The 24,760-nt window shown below is 38.6% G+C and overlaps 1 protein-coding gene across 2 annotated transcripts; it reads left to right on the top strand.

Moving 5' to 3' along the window:
- Window positions 1-38: 38 nt before the first annotated feature.
- PWWP2A (PWWP domain containing 2A) lies at window positions 39-20,827 on the top strand. Of its 2 annotated transcripts, XM_088133596.1 has the most exons (3): window positions 39-877; window positions 8,096-9,795; window positions 18,477-20,827. In XM_088133596.1, exons 1-2 carry the CDS (start codon window positions 216-218, stop codon window positions 9,783-9,785), a joined length of 2,352 nt encoding a protein of 783 aa, XP_087989722.1. In that variant the 5' UTR covers window positions 39-215; the 3' UTR covers window positions 9,786-9,795; window positions 18,477-20,827. The 2 variants fall into 2 exon arrangements, with proteins under 2 accessions (XP_087989722.1, XP_025024440.2); XM_025168672.2 differs by lacking the exon at window positions 18,477-20,827 and having other exon boundaries at window positions 8,096-13,586.
- The last annotated feature ends 3,933 nt before the right edge of the window (window positions 20,828-24,760 follow it).

The raw sequence follows: 24,760 nt of genomic DNA, 5'->3' as shown, positions 1-24,760 counted from the left end.
TCTTCCTGCCCTCAACATCAACGTTTCCTCTCCGGACCAATGGGAAGTTACATCTAGGCTTGATGGATCTTTCCCGTCCCCAATAGGAGCTTGGAATCAGCAAGGTCCCTGCCTCCCCAATAGGCGGTGTCCCCCTCCCTAGCCAGGCGGGCGAAGAAGGCCACGGTTATCGATCCTGCTGCTGGTAGAGGGAGGAGGAAGCGACACCAGAGAAAATGGCGGCCGTGGCTGCGACTGCGGCGGTGCCGGGTGATGGGGGAGCTGCCGAGGTCGAGCCCATGCCAGGCAGCGAAGCCGGCGCAGACGCGCTCCCTGCCGGCACTCAGGCCGCCGTGGAGTCGGCGGTGCTCGACGCCAGGGAGGATCCCGAGCCAGCCCCAGGCGGAGACGCTCAGCAGCCGCCGCCGCCCAAGAGCCCAGCGGGGACCCGAGACCTGCCGCAGGCCCAGCCCAACCCGGGCCCCGTGGGAGAGCCTCTTCAGCCGCGCTCGCTAACGGCGGCGCTCTCCGGCCATTCTGAAAGAGAGAAGGAAGACGAGCAGCCCCCGCAGCCCGGCTTGCCGCTGGTACCTCCGCCGCTGCTTGCAGCTGGGGGCCCCGCGGGGCCGGAGCCCGGGGAGGAGCCGCCCCGGCCGGAGGAGGAGGAGCCGGATGCTGCCGCCGCCGCCGCGAGTACCACCACAAGTGTTGCAAAGCAACCAGAGCTTTCGGTGACTGTGGAGCAGGCGGTGGCCGGTGCAGCGGAGGAGGAGACGCTGTTGCTGCCGGGCTCAGAGGTGCTGGTCACCCTGGATCACATCATCGAGGATGCGCTGGTGGTGTCGTTCCGGTTCGGGGAGAAGCTCTTCTCTGGGGTCCTCATGGATCTCTCCAAAAGGTGAGCGAGACTGCCCGGCCGCGCCCTGTCGCTGTAGTCCTCCCTCTCCCACAAGACCTCCAGGCTTTTTGAAAAGAGATGCGTCGGCCGCTGCCCTCGTCACCCAGAGTGGCTTTGGACTCCTCTAACCTTCAGCTGCTGCTGCTGCTGCTGCTTTCTTTTTTTCCCCCCTGTAGTGTCTGCCGAGTCGAGGCCTTGATCGCCTCCTGGGCGGCTGCACAGAAAGGTGGGGCGAGCCATGAGGTGTAGGGCTTTATGGCTCCACCAAGGGGGCGCGAGTGGCCTGTCGCGAGTAGCCTCGTGGCCCAACTCCGGGCCAGGAAGGCCTCCCTTCCCCTTCCGATCTCAGTGACTGGTAGCCCTTACTAACTTTTTGTCCTTCGTTTAGTTTTTAGATTCCTTCTCCCCCAACTTTGGTTCTTCCTTAAGTGAAGAAGTGGATTGTAAAATCAGTGCTGGAAGGCCACCATCCATCTTACATGGACTGGATATACATTTTTCCCCGTGCCTCTCTGAGCTTGAGAGGATACTTGCATTTTGTATCTGTGGCAAGAAAAAATGTCTGTTCTCACCAGACAGTATGGGTTTGTCCTACCTTGTTGCTGTAAATATTCGAGTGTACCTTCATTTGGTTATCCTTCCTTTCTAGTTTTACAGTTCTGCAGAAATGATCAGTTGCTATGCTAGGAGGAAAAAAAAATGAATGATAGAATGTCTCCTAATACAGGTACACACATTAGAAAGCTACTGTGTATATACCAGTGTTTCTCAACCTTGGCAACTTGAAGATGTGTGGCCTTCAACTCCCAGAATCCCCCAGCCAGCATGATGGCTGGCTAGGGAATTCTGGGAGTTGAAGTCCACACATCTTCAAGTTGCCAAGGTTGAGAAACACTGGTATATTGGCTTCTTCTTGCAGGCAGGATGAAAATTGCACTCTTGTATATTGCAAGGTAACTTGTTCTGGCACAAGCATTGCTTTTCCTGGGTTTGAGGAACTTGCATGAGAGAATTCTGTGAAATGCCCTTTAATTCAGTTCATCAGGTTGAAGTATATTTGTAAACACTCCCAGAATCACCTACATTATAGCTTTCTTTGGAAAAGATTTTTAATTTTAACATGCACACCCAACTGCATAAAGAAAATACATGGCACTGGAGGAAACAGTCTCATTTGTATTTTCCACAGTGTGCTTGATTAGGCAAAAACCAGTCATATGCATCCCTATGTAATAGGGCTCAGCCTGTTCCCTTATTTACAAAAAGGAACGGCCTTTGGCTAAGATGAATCTGAGGTCATATAGCAGGATTTCTGAGAACTTCAGCGTGAGTCAATCTTCCAGTTCTTAAGAAGATGAATACTGTCAATTTACACCATAAATTCTTTCGCATTTTTAATTCAATCTTGTGGGTTAAGTATTTCCAGGCACATTTTATAAATCTCTTCTTTCATACTTAAAAAATTTAAATCATGCAAAAGGAGCCTTGTAAGATACAAAAGGGCTTGGGAAGCCTGCAACTTAAAAAAATGGAAGGAGGAACTCTAGGAATTGAAAGATATGTGGCTGGGAACAGCAGCCTTTATAAATTGTAATACTGCAAATTAACACAGTGGTGAAGAGGATCACCAGCAAGGTGGATGGAATCAATTACAATGGTAATGGGTGCACTCTTGAGAGTCCTTAAGAGCCAGGTTGGGAACAGATTGTCCTGGAGAAGGTCTGTTTATGTGGTTGTTAACAGTCGACACTGACGATGGCATGTAATCAGTGTAGGGTGCATTGCTTGTTATAAGAGATGATTGAATTTTCCTTTGCAATACTATCCATGTGCATGGAATGTAAGGTGGGTGGTGGGTTGTTTTTTTTTTTTTTTTGGTAATAGATCCATGCTGCCTCTTCTAATGGCATTATCTGGTACCTTATCTCTCCTGAGCCTGCCCTGGAGGTCAGCCAGGTTTCTAAAGCAGTTTGGAGTGTGTCTGCAAGTAGAACTGATTCTTCTAGCAATGTTTATTTTTCTGGTGGGTGGGTATATTGGGCTGCAGCTTATCAACTCTAGAGTATGTAACTTGAGCAAAGTCATAAAACATTTCTGACCAATGTGCATACTAGAATTGTCCAATGGGCTATATAGAATTTTGATGTTGGTTACTGTCTGATACTGTATGAAGTATGGCCATTCTTACGGCCTTACTTATAAACAAATATAGGAAATATTATTTCTAGCTCCTTCAGAGTATATAGTAAGCAATTTATAAAATGTGATTGTACAATAATTATGCAACACATGCAGTTATAGGAAGGCTGGTTCTTGTAATGTTTGAGAGGGTGGTACAATGAGTTATGTTTCCAGTATACACATTTTCATAGTCCACAAGGTATTTAAAGAGTATATGATATAGAACTGATCATGTATTGCCATAGATCTCACCATATGTTTTTTTATGTTTTCCATGAGGAATATGCCACATAGTGCTAGCTTTCAAATTCTCAGGTCTGTCAGCCTATTGGTGCTGGTGGGAGGTATAGTGCAGCATTTGGAGAAGAGAAAATAAAGGCAGTGCTTATTCATAGCCATCTAGGACCTAATGTGCATGTGTTTTTCCCTTATATATAGATCTGGTAAAGTGTCTTACCTTACATTTTGTTTTGCAGGTATGATATCCGAACTATGCAGAACTGAAGTAGGGTTGGAAAACAGAGTAACATCAGTGCCCTTGGTTTAGCCGGATAAAGCAAAACTCAAACCCATGAAAGCAAAAAAACAAAAATTAAAACAGCAAGTTGTTTCTTATACCAAGCATGTATACTGCACACCCTTAAACAGTGTTGTATTAGTAGCTTGTCTACTCTCTGATGTTTTTGGAGCTATCATTTACCTTCTTCTTTAACAAAGTATAGGAAACTTTGCCTCTGCTCCTTGCGTAGCTGATAAGCCATTTGATATAGGTAGGAGGTGTTACTATTTCATTTACTTCAAAGAACGGTAGTGCTTTTTGAGCTTCCTCTGTTCTGTTATATATTAGATACATAGAGATATACACATACACTAAAGAGAGAGAGAGGGAGGATAAGAAAAGAAAAGGAAGGGTGCATGCAGCTTTTAATTTGGTTGGCAAATTTGAAGCATGTTGTGGCTTCAAAGTAAAAAACATAACATCCCATTAGCAAAATGCAGCCTGGAGAGATTGCTTCCTGCCCGTTCACCCTGCTCATTTTAGCTTTCTTATATTGTGCACTTATTTCAAAATGAAGTAGTGGGTGCAGTATTCTTAGAAATAAACAGTATGCTGGATGTTAGTATTTTGCTTTGTAATGTGCCAACTCCTTAAAATGAAAGAATGTTTTAAAATAGTGGCACAGAGAAATTGCTGATACTAAGGAAAGTGTTTATGTGTTGGTGCTTTTAGGTGCCATTATATTAAGTCTGGAAATGGTTCAGATATAATACAGTTTTGCAGCTCTGTACAGTTTTATAATAAAACATGACTAAAGCTTAACATTTCATTAAATGGATATGTTTACCTACAAATCAATAACATTATTGAGGTGATTGTAACAAGCACATTGTTATAGGGCATTATTGTTCAGTGCTAAGATAATGTTCCTTCATCTGACTACAGGTTCCTCATAAGCCACATTCATATCATAGGGCATAGTATTTAACCAAACATACTTGCTTATCATGGTAGGCTTTTTAAAGTTTGATATTTGAAGACTCCGCCTAACACCTATATAGGTTTTTAAATGATCTTGGCTTGTTCAGATTTGCAGTAAAAATGACTCTGCCTTTACATTTCAATTAGAAATGTAAAGATTTAGAATGAGTGGGTTTGAATTACCCTTCCTTTTTTGTCCATTGAGCTGGTTAGAATAATATGCAAGGGCATCTTTTGTGGCTATGCATATTAAGTAAACATTCTTGTGTGGAAGTCATAGTGAAGAGTTTGTGTTCAAAATGTATTTTAATGAAAAGGTGAAAAATCATTTGATGGCTGGGGAATGGCAATGTGCTTGGCAATGGAGCAGGACCATGTAACATGCATCTGTGAGGCCAGGGTTTTCTGATTTAATGTTTCCTGAGTTTTGAGGAAGAATTTTAAGTATTTCCTTTAAAAATTATGTTAAGTCATTTATAAACTCACACTGCAATTTTCATGAATTACTTGCCTCAAACTGACAAGAAATTTATGTTGTCAGTTTTTGACAATTGTAGATGCATTCAGGGATCTCAGGTTACAGAATTTTTATGTATTATTACTATGGTGATTAGGGCTAATATAATCAGTGAATGCTGTAACACTGTCTTTTTGTGCAAGACTTTTTGCCTACTTTGTCTCCTGCATATGGTTTATGTTCTCTTAAATCAGCTTGTGATGGAAAACAATCTCTGCATTATTCAGCCCAGCCTAACCATCTATGTCCAGCCAATTTTATATGAATATATATTTTGTAACACTATCATATAAGTAATTCTGATTTTTAGATAGTTAAGTCTAGATATCAGATTTTAATGACACAGTAAATCCTCAATTAAGAAGACTTCAAATGCAGTAGAAAAAGCTGTCTTGATATTGTATGCTTCGCATATGCATAGAATCCCATTTACCATTTTATGCATACGTACAATACATAAATATGCAAGTATAAAATCCCATTTGGATTTAACAGATATTCTGCTTTGACAGATACTTCCCTCATCCCAAGTCCTTTACATGGATGGCTATTATATATAGTATGGAAGCATTACAGGCTTTCAAATCTGTATATCCATATTTTTTTCCCCAGCAGTAGCTATATATATACATATATATCCATCCATCCATGTATCTTAAGCTAGTATGTGTGTGATTTACCATATTAGGAAAGTACCGTGTGGTTGCTAGAATAACTCCATATTCTTTGAATTATATTACCTGTGTGGCTGTCCTTGTGTAATATCCCTCTCATCTCTCATGCTGCTCCTTAGTGGTCATCTGAAACTTTGGCTTTGTAAAGAGATTTTCTTGGGGCTGGAATTACTAGCAGGCCAAAAGATAACATAATTCAGGGTCACCATTTGATATAGGGAGGAAGTGTTAAAACACAACAAAATTCCTTAAATTTACTTTCCAAAGCCCCCTGTAAGCAGGCAGTTCATACTTCTAGCAAAGGCAATCTTATCTCTTTCTCACCATGTGAGAAGGAAGAAAGAGAGCAAAAAAGAAAAGAATGTCAAAGACAAATGGTGGCTGTGCTTACCATTTGCTTCAGCCCTCTTGCTGTTGATGTGTAATGAACGTCTGAACATGTTACTTCCCCAAAGGTGACCCTTAATAAAAATAAAGGTTGCCCACCTTACCTTAGAACATTGCCAGGGTAGCAGCCTGTCATGTGACTTGCATAACCAAATGTGAATAAGAATTCTCTGGCTAAGGCGATACTCTAACAGTGGTACCTTCACTTCTAGCAGTCCAGCTAAGAGGGTCAATGGTGAGGGAGGGTGGGAGTAATACTTTTCCATACCTGCGCTACAGTAGGCTTCCTTTCTCTCTTGAATGTTTGCAATTTTATATTATTGGAACTTTAAAGTGCTTGGCATTGTCTAGATTGTGCCCTGAGAGTTCAGTATATATTTTTAATTTGGATTACATCTCCCATCATCACTAACCTTGCTGGATTGGGCTGTTGGAAGTCTAAAATGTTTAGGATAGGGGAGACATTTTCAACATTGGTTTTGAAATGCTGAAAATCAGCAGAGCTTTCACATGGAAAAATGTATGACAAATTCAATAAGACTTTTTTCTAAGGAGTTACCAGTTACTAGTTATGACTAGGTTGCTGAAATATTTGCAAAATAATATTCAGTTTAACACACGTACATCATGTGCACAAGTTCAATGTTTAAAGCAAAACATTCATAGTACAGCAATAAATATTAAGTGACTTGGTTCTTTAAGTTCATAGTTCCATCAATGGGACTGTATAATAGGATGAGTAGCTTGGGAATATCTAATAATTGGCAGTCTCAGCTGAGCATCTCAGTACTTCTCTTATCCTGTAACATACGCTAGAGCATGGATTCCACTTCTCAGTAGCACCTTCCCTTTTTCATATTTCAAGACCCTCAGCTTCCCTATCTGTCCACAATTTTGCACATGCCCCAAAGTATACATCAGGCTTCAACTGCCCCTTCCATTTTTGCAGTGGTCTGCTGCCAATCTTACCATCATCCTGCCCAGCCCCAGTCTTCCTGCCACACACCTGTCAAGCTTTGCAACACCTCCCTTCCTCCCATTAGCCTGCCCAGTCTTCCCAGTCTGTTATATCTTCATTTGAAAATCACTGCCTTTTTAATGCTAAGTTTCCCAAAAATTTCATATCATCACAAAGCTCCCATGGAATGTCTTCATGTCCCCTCTCCAGCTGGTTTGGAAACTCCTATATAATGTTAGGGGAGAAACAAGTCATCTTGTTTTAAACATGTTGAGTGATACAAAGCTTTTAGGCAATACTCTCAAATAATTTTAAATTAGACGAACTAATTTTTATGCCAGTTACATAATTCTCCAGTGTAGGTATAAAATGTTGCTACTATCAAGCAGCACTTTGCTTAGTTATTTCAAGTCCATAAACTACAATTAAGGAAACCATTTATGATATGTGCTTTGTGTTCTTCACTAGAACTGACTATATTGATTTGAAAACAGATGAGAAGCCCACACATTTTGACTAGACTTTCATTATTAGTCATCTCAGTCATCAAGGTTGTTACAAGATAGAATGGAAAGAAGCAGTTCAGTTCTCATCAGGTTTTGTATATACAAGATGCAGCCAGAAAGAGTCTTGTGTATACTGGGCCTTGTATATGGGCTGCATGATCGTCTAGTGAATTGGCACTTTCTAATGAGAAGAGTAATTTCTTAGAATGAGAGCTTGCCTATCTCTATTGCTGTGCAGTGCACATCCCCAAAACACAGTCACAGTCCTCTGCCATTTGAATTCCCTTCCAGTTCATATGGGGTTTGGACAAGCAGATCAGGGTGTAAAGAGATATTTCAATCAAAGAAAATGTGAACATTGGTTTAAAAACAAAAGATTTAAATTTATTCAAGTCAAAGTTGGACAGTCCTCATTTGGTGTAGTAAAAACGCAGTTGAAACATGGAATGCCCATTAAATTCTAGTATATTATGGTATATTATATGAAGTTAACTGTGTGTTTCTCTCTTGTTAAGGTTTGGACCTCATGGAATTCCTGTGACTATATTTCCCAAACGGGAGTACAAGGATAAACCTGAAGCCATGCAGCTGCAAAGTAAATCATTCCAAGATGAGACACAAGTGAAATGTGAAGCTAACGGTGTAGTCACAGACTCTTCTCCCATCCAGCCATCAGAACCTAGCCTGGCTAAAAGCCTATGGACTTCCAAACCGCCTCCCCTTTTCCATGAGGGGGCGCCATACCCTCCTCCTTTGTTTATCAGGGACACATATAACCAATCAATACCTCAACCTCCACCTCGAAAAATTAAGCGGCCCAAGCGAAAATTGTACAGGGAGGAACCCACTTCTATTATGAATGCTATCAAACTACGACCCAGACAGGTCTTATGTGACAAATGTAAGAACAGTATTGTTGCAGAAAAGAAAGAAATTAAGAAGGGCAGCAATGCAAGTGACTCCTCAAGGTATGAGGACACTAGGAAACGAAGAAATGAGAGTGTAACTACTGTGAATAAAAAAATTAAAACTGATCATAAAGTTGATGGGAAAAGTCAGAATGAAAGCCACAAAAAGAATTCTGTGGTCAAAGTTGCGAATATTGTCCACAGCAGAAGCAGAGTAGTCAAAGTTCCCACTCAAGCAAATACATCAAAAACCCAATTAAATACTAAAAAAGTTCTCCAGAGCAAAAACATGGATCATGCAAAAGCTAGGGAAGTTTTGAAAATAGCCAAAGAAAAGGCACAAAAGAAACAGAGTGCAACTTCAACTTCCAAAAATGCACATTCAAAGGTCCACTTCACACGGCGTCTTCAGAACACCAGCTCAGGTTCCCTGCCTCCACGATTGCGTCTAAAACCACAAAGGTACCGAAATGAAGAAAATGACTCCTCTCTCAAGACGGGGCTGGAGAAATTGCAGAGTGGCAAGATGGCAGCTAAGCCCCAGTCTCGCTGCTCGTCTACCCGCTCAGCAGGTGAGGCCCCTTCAGAAAATCAGAGCCCCTCAGAAGGTCCTGAAGAGGCCAGCAATGAGGTTCAGGACACAAATGAAGTGCATGTACCTGTTGATCAGGATGAACAGCAGACCATGGGCAAGAGAGGCAGCAAAAGCAATATTACAGTTTACATGACCCTTAATAAAAAGAAATCTGACTCTTCCAGTGCATCAGTGTGTAGTAGTGATAGCACAGATGACTTGAAATCCACCAATTCTGAGTGTAGCACTACTGAAAGCTTTGATTTTCCTCCAGGCAGCATGCATGCACCTTCCTCCTCCTCCTCCTCCTCCTCCTCCTCTTTAAAGGAAGAGAAAAAGCTCAGTAATTCTTTGAAAATGAAAGTCTTTTCAAAAAATGTCTCTAAATGTGTCACACCAGATGGCAGGACCATATGTGTAGGAGACATTGTTTGGGCCAAGATATATGGCTTCCCATGGTGGCCAGCCCGTATTCTTACTATAACTGTGAGCCGAAAAGATAATGGCCTTTTAGTCCGACAGGAAGCTCGTATTTCATGGTTTGGGTCCCCAACAACATCTTTTCTTGCTCTTTCACAGCTCTCCCCTTTTTTAGAAAACTTTCAGTCGCGATTTAATAAGAAGAGAAAAGGTCTTTACCGCAAGGCCATTACAGAAGCAGCCAAAGCTGCTAAGCAGCTAACTCCTGAAGTTCGGGCCCTGCTGACACAGTTTGAAACATGAACAAAGTAAGGTAGGCAAGAAATGTGGAGGCTCCATGAAATGTCTCATCTAGTTAACTATTTGGAAGGACTTGGGCCAATTAGACACAAAAAAATGCACTCAGTTGGCTGCTTTTTATACTGAAATTTCCATTTGTAGCAATGTCTTGACTGAAAGTTAACCTTAACGAAATTGTACATGCAATCAGATTAACCTAAAGTGAGAGCTCAGTATTTTTCCAGAGAACTCTATGTTTTTTTGTAAAAGTTAAAAGTTCCTTTGCCCACCCCATGCACAGGAGCCATAACCTCAGCTGAAGAGCAGTTCATTTGCAGGGAATTTTTACTAGTTTCTACCCGCTATATATACCATTTCAATGTGGAAAGGGGAGAGGGCAGGGGAGGGAAATTAATCCAAAAGATGGAATTTGCAGGCTTAACCTGGATGGTTCACCTAGGTCCTATCTCACTTGTAAACTTTTATTTCTGTGATTTTACCTAAACTACTTTTACTAGTGTAAGTGAGCCCAAAGAGTTCACCTATGCCTAAAAATGCTTTTGTTCCTGCTGGCCACTTTAATTCCTTTAGAAACCAGTCTAATTGGAAGTCTGGTAGACTTGTTTGATCATTAATAAATGAGTCTGTGGTCACTTCTTTTCAAATGCTCAAAATTATGCTATGCACCCATGGATAAACATACAAACTTCAGGTTTTGGCAAGTTTAAAAGAAAGCCAGTTGCTCACATCAGATCTGGACAGTCCTTCCATCTATGGGGTCAAGGGCTGTTAATGCTGCATTAGGTGTGAATTATATAACTTCCTGTTGGGGAGGGGAGGGTGCTCCTAGGACAGTTGTTCTGAGGGTTAGCTTGAGAATTTTGTGTTGTGTAAGTAATTAGTCAGATTTTTTTTCCTGACTACTTGTTCTTAAATCCTTAGGATACGTCCTAGTAAATTACACTTTGTGAACTGTCAGATGTGTAATTGTTGCATTTGGATGTATCAAACTGCTTTTTTTTTTTAATATTTCCATTTAAGGTATCTGTTTGCAGGTCAGAAAATATGGAAAATGTAATTGTGTAATGCTCTGAAATGTACAAAAATGTAAATAAAATTGACTAAATCTAATTATTTGTGTGTGTTTCTCAAAAAGCCTTGAAAAATCAGGAAGTGAGGCTGGTCTGTTTATGCAGTGCTTAGGAGACATCCTGAAGGAAATAATTCTTTCTTGCTCAACATTAACTGACTTCATTAGCTGCTTATAAAATAGTGGTGCTCAAAATAACAAAAGTTCTAATTTTTATAAATTCAATTGTTTCAATAAATGTTTATCAGTAATTCTGCAAGAAGTACCTTCCTAGATGATATTTCCCGCCTGTGTTACTGAACGTTCTTGCTTTTAGATATTCTGCTTGTCTCATGCTCTGCACTGGGCAGTGAAATGGAGTTAATTCAGTTAGATAGCATGCTTCTGTGCAACAGACTCTGCTTTGTATTTAACTGTTATGAGAGGGCCTAACTTGATTGCCCAAAATTTACACCTGAGTTTTATGAGTAGACATTTTCTTTAAAAAAAAAAATCAGCTAAACAAAAATCAGGCTAACATATGGAGTCCAAAGAAATAATGAATAAAGGCTCTGTTGTGACTGATGCTAAGGTATGTTTCTCATTATAAACAAATGTTATTCAATTTTTCCAAAATGCTTAAGTTTTAAACTGGTTGCCATATAGCTATTTTACAATTATGCTTTAGAAAGTTTCTCCGCTTTCCTGAGGAACTCCATTTGACAATGCTCACAATCAGTTATTGTAAGTTTCCAAATTTATCGAGAAATAAACTTGTATTCAGTTAGCCATTGCTTTTTGAAATTAAAAAACACACAAAATGGCATGCAATCCTATTTCAGTCTTGTACTTTGTATTCTCTTTCCTGCAAACAGAAACCAATGTAGTATTTAAATGAGCAAAACATGCTATGTCTTTTTGAAAGGCAGGCTGTGCTCAGGATCATTTTTTAAAATACACTGTCAGTGCTTACCATAGATTTGAAAATGTAGCTTGGCTTAGGGTTGCTGTGGACAATCTGAAAGTTTGCTCTGAATTTGTAATGGGTGGACTAGCCCTCCAGACATGGTCAAAGTTGAACGTTAATACTAGCCTATGGAAGTGCTCTTTACAGATGCTTGCTCCTTCCACCTTGGAATTCTATTTCCAAACCAGTTGTTCTAATAAATTAAGAAACTAATTTAAAGTGGCTATTTATCTTCAAAATTAATGCTGTTTCCAGATCTATAGAACAGGAATGCATAATTTTTTCCAAGCCAAGGAATGGCCTTGAAAGTGGCACGCTGGTGGTGCGCTCCCAAGAATTAAGCTGGGACCAGGATAAACATTTGATTTGTTTTCATTTACACTGAAATTTAATTAAAGATAATGAATATGATTATTCCCTTAATTATTTAATCTTTTTTTTTTCTTTTTGCCACATTAAAAAAAAAACTTTGGAGGTCTCTGGATCATACCAAAGGCTTATAGGAGCCACATGTGGCTCTAGGTTGTGCATCTTTGCTATGGAAATGAAATTCTCTATTCTCTCAGATTACAGTCTGAGAAGTAATATATAACTTTACCAACATCAAGCAGGAACTTATTCTTATTTTCAATATTCTTTCATATATCTTGCTGCTTCAAGCTGGTGCCTTTTAAAAAGTTTGTTCTAAATGTGTTTGAATTCTGGAGTTTTTAATGGCATTCTGATGCCCTTGGCTGTGACTTCATGTCATTTTATGTCCTGTGAAAGTCTTTATTTATGTGGTTAAATTTTTAAACTCATGAATATCACACTGTTGCAAGGCATCAAGCTGATGGATGTGATTTATTCTGGATGATGTTTTTAGACTGGGAGGGAGAAGCAACTGTTGAAGCACCAAAATGAAATAAACACTGGCTTGGAGTTCCAGCCATTTGAGGAGAAAGTCCCTTTCTCATGCAGGAGTTCGGTAGAATATTGTGGATTTCCATTCAGCTACAGGGTCCCTAAATTGGGGTTAATCTCCCCTACCACCAGCTTTTCAGAGACTGAAGAAGCTGCAGAGGAGACTGATAGAAAGGGTAACACACAATTTTCATGAGCAGGTTCTTTGTATATAAACTCTCTCAGCTTTAAAGTACAAATTGATTACATCTTTTGATTAAATTTGGTATCAGGGACTACTGCAGCTTCTGTGAAGCCTTGTGGTTTGCATACTGTATTGGACAAATTGTTTAATGCAATTTCTTCTGCCATTTCAGCAATTTCTTTAATGGAAGAAATAGTGACCATGTTGTTGCATCTGTAGGAATGAGGCGAAACTCTAATTCCCTTCATACATAAGTATTTCACCTTACTGTGAGAATCTTATCACAATCCTACACAAGTTGTATGCTCACATTTTAGTGGAAATTAGTTGCATAGACTTGCTGCATTGGTTTGCTGAATTACAACTTCTATAGGGCTGTCGGGAGATTAAAGAGAAGCTTTTCATGAAACTTGTAATTGTTTGATCTATTCTGAGTCTGCATAGTTGTAGTGACTATAATCAAAGGTACACTAGCTTACTGCAGCAAAAGCAACAAATAATCTTGTACAACCTCAAAATCAGCCACTTATTATGGTATAAACTCTCAAACTATTGTTCATTTCATCTCATTTTTTAAAGATGACTATTTCATTTAAGTCCTGCTTTTTCTGTGAAAGCCCAAGACCAGGGTACAGTGGAGTTTTCCCTGATTTCATCCCCACAACAATAATCCTCTGAGGTAGGAGAGGCTCAGAGAGTCACCCAGTGAGCTTTATGTGTAAATAAAAATATAAATGTGTATAAATATAAATTATATATTTATATGTAACTCATGTTTAGTGTATGTATTATATACAATTTATATTTAAATAAGTGTATTTTTTCATACGTGCCTTTTACCCTTTTGTGTGTGTGTGTGTGTGTGTGTGTGTGTTTTCAAGTGGAAATTTGAGCCTGGCTTTCTCTGGGCCAAGTCCAGCATCATCCTACTTATGTCTTACTTGTGTCAGTAGGATGTGTTCAAGCTAAAAATGAAGAAAAGCATAGAGTGTATCCTGGCTCCAAGAAATCTCAACATCTTAGACATCTTGGCATTTTTCAGATCCAGCATAATTCCTCTCAGATGCTGCTGTTTAGCTAATCTATTGCCTCATAAGCGCACATAATATTTAGAGCAATCTTTAGAGTAAAAGTAACATTAGCACATAGAATGTGCATGATTCTTTGGATTATGACCTTAATAATTTGTCGATAGAAATGTTTTAATCAGGATTGCACTAGCGTGTTTATTTTAACAACCTCTTATTACATGTTAATCTCAGTAAATGAGTCCCATTGGAGCCTGATGATGGGTCAAAAGCATACTTGGGAAAGGTCAAGTGCATATCATTGAGAGGTGTCAAGCAGTTAAAATAATAATATACTAAATGAAATGAGAAATCTGCTAGTTCCAAGCTCAAAAGAAGGAAAAGGATAAATAGTCCAGAGCTTGTATCTAGATGAGCTGGCAGCGAATGAACAGATACTCCTGTGCAACTGGAAAGGCAGCAAGGAAGTACAATAAAATATGGAAAGTAATGGAATTACTCCAGTAGCTTGGAATGAGTTCATACATAAGTGTTCCATTCATGCCTTAATAGTAATCCAACTATGAATAATAAGTCAACATTAGATTGAATGAAATTGAGTAGTTTCAGGCTTTGTTTTAGTGACCACTGGATTAATTTGTCTAAATTTGCCTAATAAAAATGGCAAACAGCTTAGGAAAGGAGATAAAATGCAAGCTTTGAATTTATAATGGGAAAACACAAATACCTTAATGGTTAGGCAAGCAATTCATTTTGCCAATGATCTCTATAGAGGGGGATGTTCTAAGCTTTTGCATTGCCATCAGTCCAACAAGAATAAATTGCATGCCTTGCTGAACTATTATACAATATAACACACACTCATGTGCATTTTACACTCTTAGGTGTTTATATATGCACACACACACACCCAAACTGAGTTCCAGCCTTGGTGACAATTTTGTTATCAGGGCCGGATTTAAAGTTTTAATTAGACAAATATATGAAATATAAGGCTGCCCTTTAATCATACTAATTGTGGCAGCTATATCACCTTTAGGATCAAAAACATCTGAAAACAAGTGCTGGGGAACAGGAATGTGCTAGTGCCAGTTATATCTGGTTTGTAGATTTTGCATGGCCATGTGACTGGCCAGTGCAAGTACAGAACACTTGATAAGATAGGTCTTTGGTCTGATCCATCATGGCTCCTCTTATGCTATTCAACCACAGGGCTATACAAAGAACAGGTTTATTCATTCTTAAAGGCTGGAGCAACCCAAGATAAGGTCAAGCCAACTGCAATCCTGTATTCTCTCTCATGCATCTGTCACATGAGTTTCCTTTATGCTAGCCAAAGAATTACTAGTTTTTACAAAGGAAATACTTCTTTAAGTGATGAAGTGAATATCCATGAATCAAAGTTAAGGCAGATGGTACAAGAATACTAAAATGAGAGAGGCTGAAAAATAGGATGTTAAAAATTTGGAGGGATTAGACATCTGAAATCAGAATTCTTTGCAGTTTCTCCCCAATTAAGTAGGACTGACCCAATGGAGGCATCCTCATCAACATCATTCTGCCACTACTTATTGCAGAGTAAGGTTCTTCTGAAATCTAGCCTGTATGAAGGCTCTTGTTTCTTTATATGGTATGGTCTTCTAATGTTCTAAGTTGCAGTTATGACTTTCCTTGTTTCCAATAGCTTCATTATCTAAAATCCTTTTGAGGGTAGTAGTTCCTAACAGTACTGTCTGAAATTTGGACACTCTAGTTTTTCAGAGTAGCCTTGTTGCTGTTCATTATTCCCAGCTGGCCTGGTTTGCAGGAGCCTACATTCATCATGGACAGTCTCCTGGAGTAGTTGGGAGTGGAACAAATATAACTGCTGCTCTTCCCACTTTGAGCAGCATGACGTGGTGCTGTAGTAAGGAACCTCTAGAATATAATGCCTCTGTCCTTGGTCATAGTACAGTGTACTACTCTGCCCGTAGTGCTAATGCCTGTTTTTCCTTCAAGTAAGACTCTTGGCAGACTTTGTCTTATATTGTGACTTTTTCTTTCCAGCTTATCCTTCCTTGCTTCCAGTGTCATTTTAGCTTAGATGGGTTATCTAATGTAGTGTGTTAGGGACTCTATTACTTGAGTCCAAAATACAGAAGAATATTAGCATTAGATGCAGGATTTCTATTGGTTACCTTAGGTTTTCCTGTTTTTGCATATAAAAGTTTAGGATTGCTCATATCAATGCAGGTGTTACAGTGACATCATGGCTAACCTTATAAATTCTGGTACATTTCCAAATTCAAAGCATACAACTGTATGGATGATGGCCTCCTAGTAGATCTTGTCATGAAGTGGACATACTGAACTACTTGTTTTTCAGCTGAAACTTTAATTTATGAACAAGATCTTTCAGGACAAATCTACATTCTAGATGTATTAGAGGACTCTGGATTATCAGAATAATTTTCTCCATATCTTTTTCCACATGATTTTATATATCTCTTACTCAATCTTTTTCTAGATTGAAAAGAATTAAGTTTTATATATTCTTTATAGGGAAGATGTTACAATGGTCCCCCCCCCCCCCATTTTGGTAGCTGCTCTTTTCACCTTTTCTATAATATTACCAATAATTTCCAACAGAATTCACCACCCTCATGGCAGTCATAAACTGAGTCAGCACGTTTATGAAAGCGTCCCCATCACATTCGCTCAGATCCCACAGATGGAGTTTCCACCCAAATATGCACTACCTCACTTTTTAATAAGGATTTTTCCTCCAATTTAGAGAAATCCTTTTGAGACTTTTCATCATCCTATTAAATGCTTTTTAACTTCAGATAATTTAAAAAGCATAATCTCCAATGACCTTGTTTACATATCTCCATTGGGAGAACTGAACATTTATTCTTATTTATTGTGTTCTGTTCTTCAGGCTTTTGTCAATCCAAGATTCATCCTTTCATGTCATGACCATAAGTATCAGGGGATGGAGGGAATGCCACATGCATTATATCACATAATTATACAAATTATGACATCTGCCTCTTTTGCATGATAGCATAACATGCAACACTAGTTGGCCCAAATGCTACGGTCATGATTACTATAATTTAACAGACTCCGACATGGATTAGAGACTTTGTTAAAAGCTTTTTGGAAGTCTATCAGAAAATAGACAATACGATGCGATGAGCACCAAGCATCATAATAATTTGCATCCATGCCTTTGAGCCCCACTGGGATAGTAGAGAGCATACTAGGGATTCAACTCACCTTCTAGCAAAGTATTTTGTAAGTAGCCATACCCACCATGGCTGCCATTTGATGGATAAGCAAGTCTCCATGAGGCTATTTTGAGTGCATGCCTAACACATGCTCTCAAATTCAAGTGTGCTCCCCCCACACACACATAAATAAGTTGTATATTCCTGACCTAAACCCACATTTACCATATCTCTTTCCTTCCCGTTTGTGAGATGTTAGTGGGATAAAACTTACCTTTTTATAGACAATTTAGATTTTTCTTGTTCTTCCACCAATCCCTCAGACTAGATATTAACCTAATTTATCTGTAATTTCCTAGCATTATGCTGACCATTTTCCCAGTTGTTTTAATACAACGATCAATCTAGGGTAATACCACTTATTTTTATTTTAAAAATCAACCATTTTACACTTGAATTAAGAACTCTTACACAGATACCATCTGGATCTAGCTTTTGGGGGGATAATAGTCTGGATCTAGCTTTGGGCATAATAATCAATGATGTCTATTAGAATATAATCCCTGGTCACAAATTTTTGCCTTAATTCCGCAAATTGCTTTCCTAAAAATCAGTTTAGACATGAGTATCTGCTTTACTAATTCTGTAATAGACAACCACAAAGATTATATTCAGCTTTTCTGCAATTGCCTTATTCTTCTTTAATATTCTTTTAACATCCATGTGGCCAAATAGTCTTAATTTCCTCAGGTTACCTCCCTGATATATTTAAATGTTTTTGTCATTGATTGTCCATCTTAATATGATGAGTTACACTGTATAGCCCTCAAAATTTATTTTTAGAAAAAAATATTTTTAAAAAATCGTTGAGTCTTACCAAACATACTTCTCTTGACTTCTGATTTAAGCATCTGATATTTTTCATTTTTAACTGTATTTTTACCAAATCCAATTATATGAGAACTTTTCTTTTATCTTATATCACTGATGGTATGCCTCAGAAATGAGACCTGATGCAATTTAGTATTTTAAACTTGTACAATAAGTTAGAAGGTTACTTGTACTATGAACTCACTAGATGATCTTCAAAGCACACTCATCTCCACTTTTCCATGGAGTATGGGAATACTGACTAGTCTTAGGGAATTATTTTATACAGATTATAAAATATAAAAGAAAGGAAAAATGTTGGTAAGGACACATTGTGTTAACTTTCATATTGAGTTTAAATTACTACAATACTGATCCAGTGGAATAAGCTCATATCCATTTAAAAAAAATCTGTTCTATAATAATAGCATGAGCATGTGGAAATAACTTACACTTATTAATTCATACTTTTTCTTTTTCAGCTCAGAGACATTAATCATCTGCTGTATTTATGGAATTCTCTTGCACTGGCATGAAGACCATCAGCTAACCAGAAATTACATACATCTAAAATGCCACTTTCCTCTGAAATCCAGCACATGGTGTACACTGAGATACTTTTTTAAAAAAAGAATTGTACCCCTTTTCCAGGAAACCTATGTATTGTAAATTTAATTTCAAATCTAAAATGTTGACAATATTTTATAAACTATTTTTGCAATAAATAAGGCATGAGCCAAGAAGCCTATTCAACACGAACACGGAAGGAACCACTTGAAGTATCAGAATGAAGAATCACAAAGCGTACTCTCGCTCTTCAAATGTGATTGTCTGAATGGGCACCGGCAACTGATCAAGACATCTGGAAAGTTGGCTGTAAAGTTCTGAACGTTTACTTTTGTTCTTAGTGTGTTACGTTTTACATCTTAACGAACATTAGTCTTTAGTGCAGGTGTTAGCAGAGCTGTAACCCTTTACTGGAAGCATGTCCAAAGTCAGCTGTGTTAATAAGTACTGACATGTGTTTTGAGACTAAGGTTTCCATAAAGAAAGCAGCAAGGGCAAGAATAAATAACTCTGTTACCTTGAGTAACTATAGCAAAGACCATCCCTTTTGGAAATAGTTTGATGGTTAGAATAGAGGGTCATTTTTAAAATGAGCAGTGAAAGAGGCTGCATCACAGTGTACAGTTCTCGTATCTGCTTGTGTTCATCTAGCAGCATCTGCCACAAAGAACAGGTACTGTTAAGATGGAATAGTAATTGGTATCCAAAGTCATGGCATTTCTTTTTCTAGCACAGTGATGTATTGCACATTAAGTTAGTCATAACTAACGTGTTCCGCTGAGACTTCCTTAGCATTTTAAGACTAGCTGGTTTACACAGATTCCTATCCTCAAATCTTTTCTCAACAGGACTTGAGTTTTTAACGGCAATATGGTTTCACATTTTAATGAGAATAGGTTATGCCAAATTTTCAGAGATTACACTGACAGCCTAAAAGAATTACTTGTTCAGTCTTTTTAATTTGCTTCTCATTCTGAAAGTATGCAAACACGTGCATCAGCAGCCAGATTCACCAGTTAGCTTGACAAACTGATGTCAAAATAAATGCACAATATAAAGATTGATAGAATTAAAGTTTTCATGTCAATACAAGGATGCCTTCTAATACATAGATTTCAGTCTTGTAGGATATTAAAATACATTAATAAGAAAAAACTTTTCTAAAATTCCGTATTCCAGCAAATACAGCAAGTGTCCAATTCATATTTTCCAAGTTGCAATCATAACTTTCCCTCTTTATTTTATTTAGCAACAGATTTATATTTTAAATAGCATTTGAAACAAGGGAAAGATGTTTATTACAATACAAGTCTATATTAAAAGATTTAATAATTGTCTGTGAAAACATTTTTAAAAGGTATTTATAAAGATTCCAGAGCACCTACTTAAAAAAAAAAGCCCTACATAACAATGATTAATAGTAATTTCAACTGTGCCACTTTTCATAAGAAATTTGGTGACTTTTAAAGGTTTTGCAGTACTCTTTTCACTGATGTTAAAGCAAGAGAGAAATGGTGTAGGCTTTTTTCATTCAAAAAAGTTATTAGAAACTAGCTTGAAGAAGGTTAAAAGATACTGCAATGAGATAATGCATTGTCGTCTGCTCTGGAGGGAAAAATGCTGCTTTTTTAAAAGCATCTTTTTAATTTAAAAGGGTGTGTTTTCACCTGAAAAGTTGCATAAATCTTGAGGGGTCACCATGGCACAAAGTGATAGTTTCTACTCAGGAAAATGGTATCAAGCTATACAAACAAGGGTACATATTTTGATTGATTATGGGCGGAGCCAATAGTGCCTGCATAGACAACATCCCACTGTTAGCCAGAGCTCTGGGTTTTTTTCTTCAAGAGCACTGATTCTGCCTATTTTACAACCATAATTCAGTATGATGTAGAGAAGCCAGAGTCTACCTTATATGTAGAAAAGAAAGAGGCTAAGTCTGAAAAAGAGACAAGATGGCTACTTTATATTGTTCATGAAGAATTGAATTGTAACCACCTCGTTTTTCATTTTGAAATGATGCTGTCAGGGAAAATTTTAGTGGTAGAAGTAATGTATTGCTTTTCACTTTTTTCTTTAGTTGCTTAATATTTAAGCTTTGCTCCATGTTACCTTTTATGTCCGTATATTATGTCACTATGCCTCCTTTATTTGGTAGACTTGAATAAGGGAAAAAAAATATTCAACTTTTACAGTTTTGCCTGAAGTTAAATATTCAAGAATTGTAGTGTACCATATTTTCAAATAAAGCCTTGATTTGTTTTCTCTGCACTTTTAAAAAGTTATCCCAAGCAGTGTTGCCATCTTTTCATCTGTTTGCTTCTTTGACAGTAAAAAGATTAATGAATGAAAGTGGTGATATTAAACAGAGTTACCTAACAGCAATTCCCACAGGAGACAACAGATTTCTAAACAGAGTAGATTACAGCACTTCCAGAGTTTATAATTTTGCAGAACAGGTAGGGGGAGGGAATATTCCCTCCACTGCCACCAAACCTAGTGAAATCCTTGCAGCAGGAGAACACAACATGCCTCCCCTTACTTTTTAAATAGATGGTATTATTTCCCTCATTATCCTCCAGTCCAGTCTGCTTACAATTGTAATTTGATTTGTTCCAGGGTTAAGTGGTTAAGCCATTTAATGGGCTAGATACCTTGAAAACTTTGGTGAAACAGACACTGTAGATTGGGATTGGAAGACACTCAGAAACAATCACATTGACAATCCAGGTGGTCTCCTGTTGCCAAGCTGCGGGAAATTACTCAAGTGCCCATCTGGATCCGTAAAGCATTGGGACAGGCCATATCACTGCACTTGTTCACCCCACAGAGGTCACAGGCCACAGTCTATGTTATCTTGGCCAGGAAGTAATCTGATCAGAGCAAAAAACTAAATGTTATAAGTCTCCATATGCAGATCACTAAACAACTCTGAGGCAAACATAAACTCAAGCATACAACTGCCTGAATGTGCCAGGCCTGAGATCACAAGGGACAAGGCCACTGTTGCATGGAAGTCATGTACTCCCAAATCTGTCCAGACCCAACACCCAAGACATGTTAGCTGAGGTTGCCCACCATCGATAGGCAAAGTAACACCAATGCCAGCAACAAGATCAGGTCCAGAAACCAGAGAAGGATCACACTGGTCAGCAGAACAGCCAATATACCAGCAGGATCCTTAATTTGTTCCTATAGCTCAATATAATAAATTGGCACTTAATTTGCTCACCACATTTTTATAGATCAGTGCCACCAACTCCCTTCCTGACCCTGGAATTGAGGTTGATGAACAACATGAAACACACTACAGTAGGATGAATCTCCAAGAGGGCAACGTTGGTACCCTTGCCCAGACAGGTCCCAGTAATACACATGAGATCTGCCTGTTCATCCTCCATCAAGTTATAGATAAGCACAGCCTTATTAAAGATGGCTCTCACATTTACCATCATCAACTTGAGGCCAAGAACACTAAAAATCCAGCTACCAAAACTCAGATTTGGGGCCACTGTGCCAGAAGTGGAGATTTCTAGCAAGCCCCCGTCCCTTGGAATGGCAAACCTGGCATCCCCCATCATATCTTCCTCAACCTGTCACTACCAGGATCACATCACTCTCTCCACTACTAACTTCTATTCCCTCAATCCAAGGCCACCAACTAATTTCAATCACCCTACTCAAACAATCCACTAGTCACACATGGAGATCAGTAATCTGGAGCACTACTCATACTGACTCTGTGCCCAATTCACTACTTTTTCTCACCATCTAACATCACTTGGGAATCTCCAAATCCCAGATCACCCACTCACTACTGCCCTGAGAAAATCCCCCCTCCATCTACAATCTCACTCAGGTGGGGCCACCTCTCCACTCACACCCAGTGAACTTCCCTATGTGTATACAAAGGCAGCACACTTAGAGAGAACTCTTCGCTCAGAAATATGGTGTAAGTGAAAATCAGAGGCATCACCATTGCCTTAAGTACCAAGAGACTTAGGCTTCTAAGGGTTTATCCACAAATGTTCAGCACCTTGGCCAGACAACATACCTCCCTTTGTACTGAGTCCCAAACTGTGAAGGCAGTATTCCATGTTGTGGCTTTCTGGCCAACACAGGGAGAAATAATAGGGATTTCCGCTTCCAACTCCACCACCCTCTACCCGGCACACAGTACCATATACTAACGTGCTGTTGATGTTCTCAATCTCCTTCTTCTACATTGTTGCTTATACCAGACTGATGAACAAACCTTAAACTTCCTTTCCAACTGCCAACTCATCAAAACACCCTCTGTCAGTATCTCCAACCACTAGTAATTACAAGTCTGCTCATAATGAGCCTCTCAGGCACTTCCCACCTCCAGTCCTGTCTTTGTTTCTCCTATCAGGAGAATTTAAAACAGGTGTGTGACAGCTACCACGTCACACTCACCACATCTCTCAGGCTATACCAACATATCTGCTCCTGTATATTTCCACAATGGGCAGTCAAATTATTACCTTTCCAGATCTCACACCAATCCACCAATCCAATATGAAGCAGGTCAACTGAGAATATTTGCAAATTCCAGCATAGCCAGCAGAACTCAGTGACAGGGAAATGTCACTGTAGATGTAAAACAGCTCCCAGTTATAATCTCTCAGTCATACTCCATTCATTGACCTATCCTAACTTTCAGCTCCTTCCAAACTTTCTCCTAGCACTCTCTCAATTTAACGGATTAATTTTTTCCAACCACATAACCAAAAATTAAACCAATTAAACCAAAACTACACCACCTCTCACTAATTACATGGCATACTATAAATGTCATCTTGAACAACAATGTATGTATAAGTTTAGGCAACTCTAATCAAAATGTATATTTCAATTAATCCATGTATGAATAGAAGCTAGCACAACCTCTACATGATAAAGTTAAACATACTGCATTATCTTTTCATAAATGTAAACGTTATTTCCAGATTCAAATAAGGTAACAGTGAATGCAGCAAGTGCAAAGTCTTATTTTAAAACCACTCCTTTGGCAGAAATAACTTCCATATGCTTCTGTAGCCAGCTAATAGTCTTTCTATTCTAGCTTTTGGCATTTTTTCCCACTCTTTCTTGAAGCTTACAACTGAAAATAATTCTTAGATCTCCTTGTATGCGCTTCAACTGAGATCTCACAGATGTTCCACTTTCAAGTCTGGAGACAGTTACAGGTGATCATCCTGTGCAATTATCCAGCTTTTCAAATTCAATTCTTTCACTAACCAAGGACATTAGTTTCTAGGTATCTTGGTATTTGATTTAATCCATTCTTCTACTCACAAAATGTTTCCTCTGCCAGTGGTTGCCCCATAAACCCAAAGCATAATAGAGCCACCCTGAGCTTAACATTCAGAAAGGTATTTTCTTTTCTTTAAATGTTTTCTTCAAATTTTCTTTTTTCTCCAAATATATCTTGTCTGGTTGTGGCCAAAAAGTTCAATTTTTGTTTCATCATCCCAAAACACTTTTTTCCAAAACGTTTTAGGCTTATCAAGGATTTCTTTTGCAAACTTCAGTCAATTACTTTTGAGATGAGGTTAAAGAAAAGGTTTCCTTCTGCCAACTCTCCCATGCAAATCACTGTTGTATAAGCGACTGTTTGTGAACCATGAAGTACTTATTAGAAAGAAAGATAAACATTTTAGAATGACCTACAATTCCCAGACATGAATATTAGTGAAAATCGTGGGGAGATCTCAGAGAAGTAGTGTGTGGAAAAAGACTCAATGATCTTTTGAACTAAAAGAGTTCTACGAGGAAGAAGTTCTCTTAGTTAAGCTACAGGAAATATTTGGAAGCTGTTATTCCTCCCAAAGTACTAACAGAAAGGATGTCCAAATGCTTGCATGTGCCACATTCACTGTTTTCTTACTCTGAATCTGTAACAACTCCACATAAATACTAAATACGCATTAAAGTTTGCAAAAAGATGTTTTACCATGTAGAATTTCTGTCAGTTTCACAGAATCACTGACAGATCCAATGAAACATACAATTTGATCAAAGATGCCTAAATTGTTGTTTACAACTCTATATGATAGCCAAATTGTTTCTTTCAGATTTAAAAATCTATGAATTGACAAACAATTGCAGGAATTGATATAGGAAGAACTCAGAAACGAATATACAGTATTTTCTTTTTTTTATCAAAACAGTCTAT

Source organism: Python bivittatus, unplaced genomic scaffold (genome assembly GCF_059951505.1).
Source record: "Python bivittatus isolate LINGU-HERP-01145 unplaced genomic scaffold, Pbiv_v1 ctg000080_np1212, whole genome shotgun sequence".
NCBI lineage: Eukaryota > Metazoa > Chordata > Lepidosauria > Squamata > Pythonidae > Python > Python bivittatus.
The sequence above is the reverse complement of the archived record's forward strand: the minus strand, read 5'-3'. Positions and strand labels throughout refer to the sequence as shown.

Coding starts and splice junctions, on each gene's coding strand:
- PWWP2A (XM_088133596.1), top strand. CDS start 216: ATGGCGGCCGTGGCTGCGACTGCGGCGGTGCCGGGTGATGGGGGAGCT. Junction 878..8,095: donor CTCATGGATCTCTCCAAAAG/GTGAGCGAGACT, acceptor TCTCTTGTTAAG/GTTTGGACCTCATGGAATTC.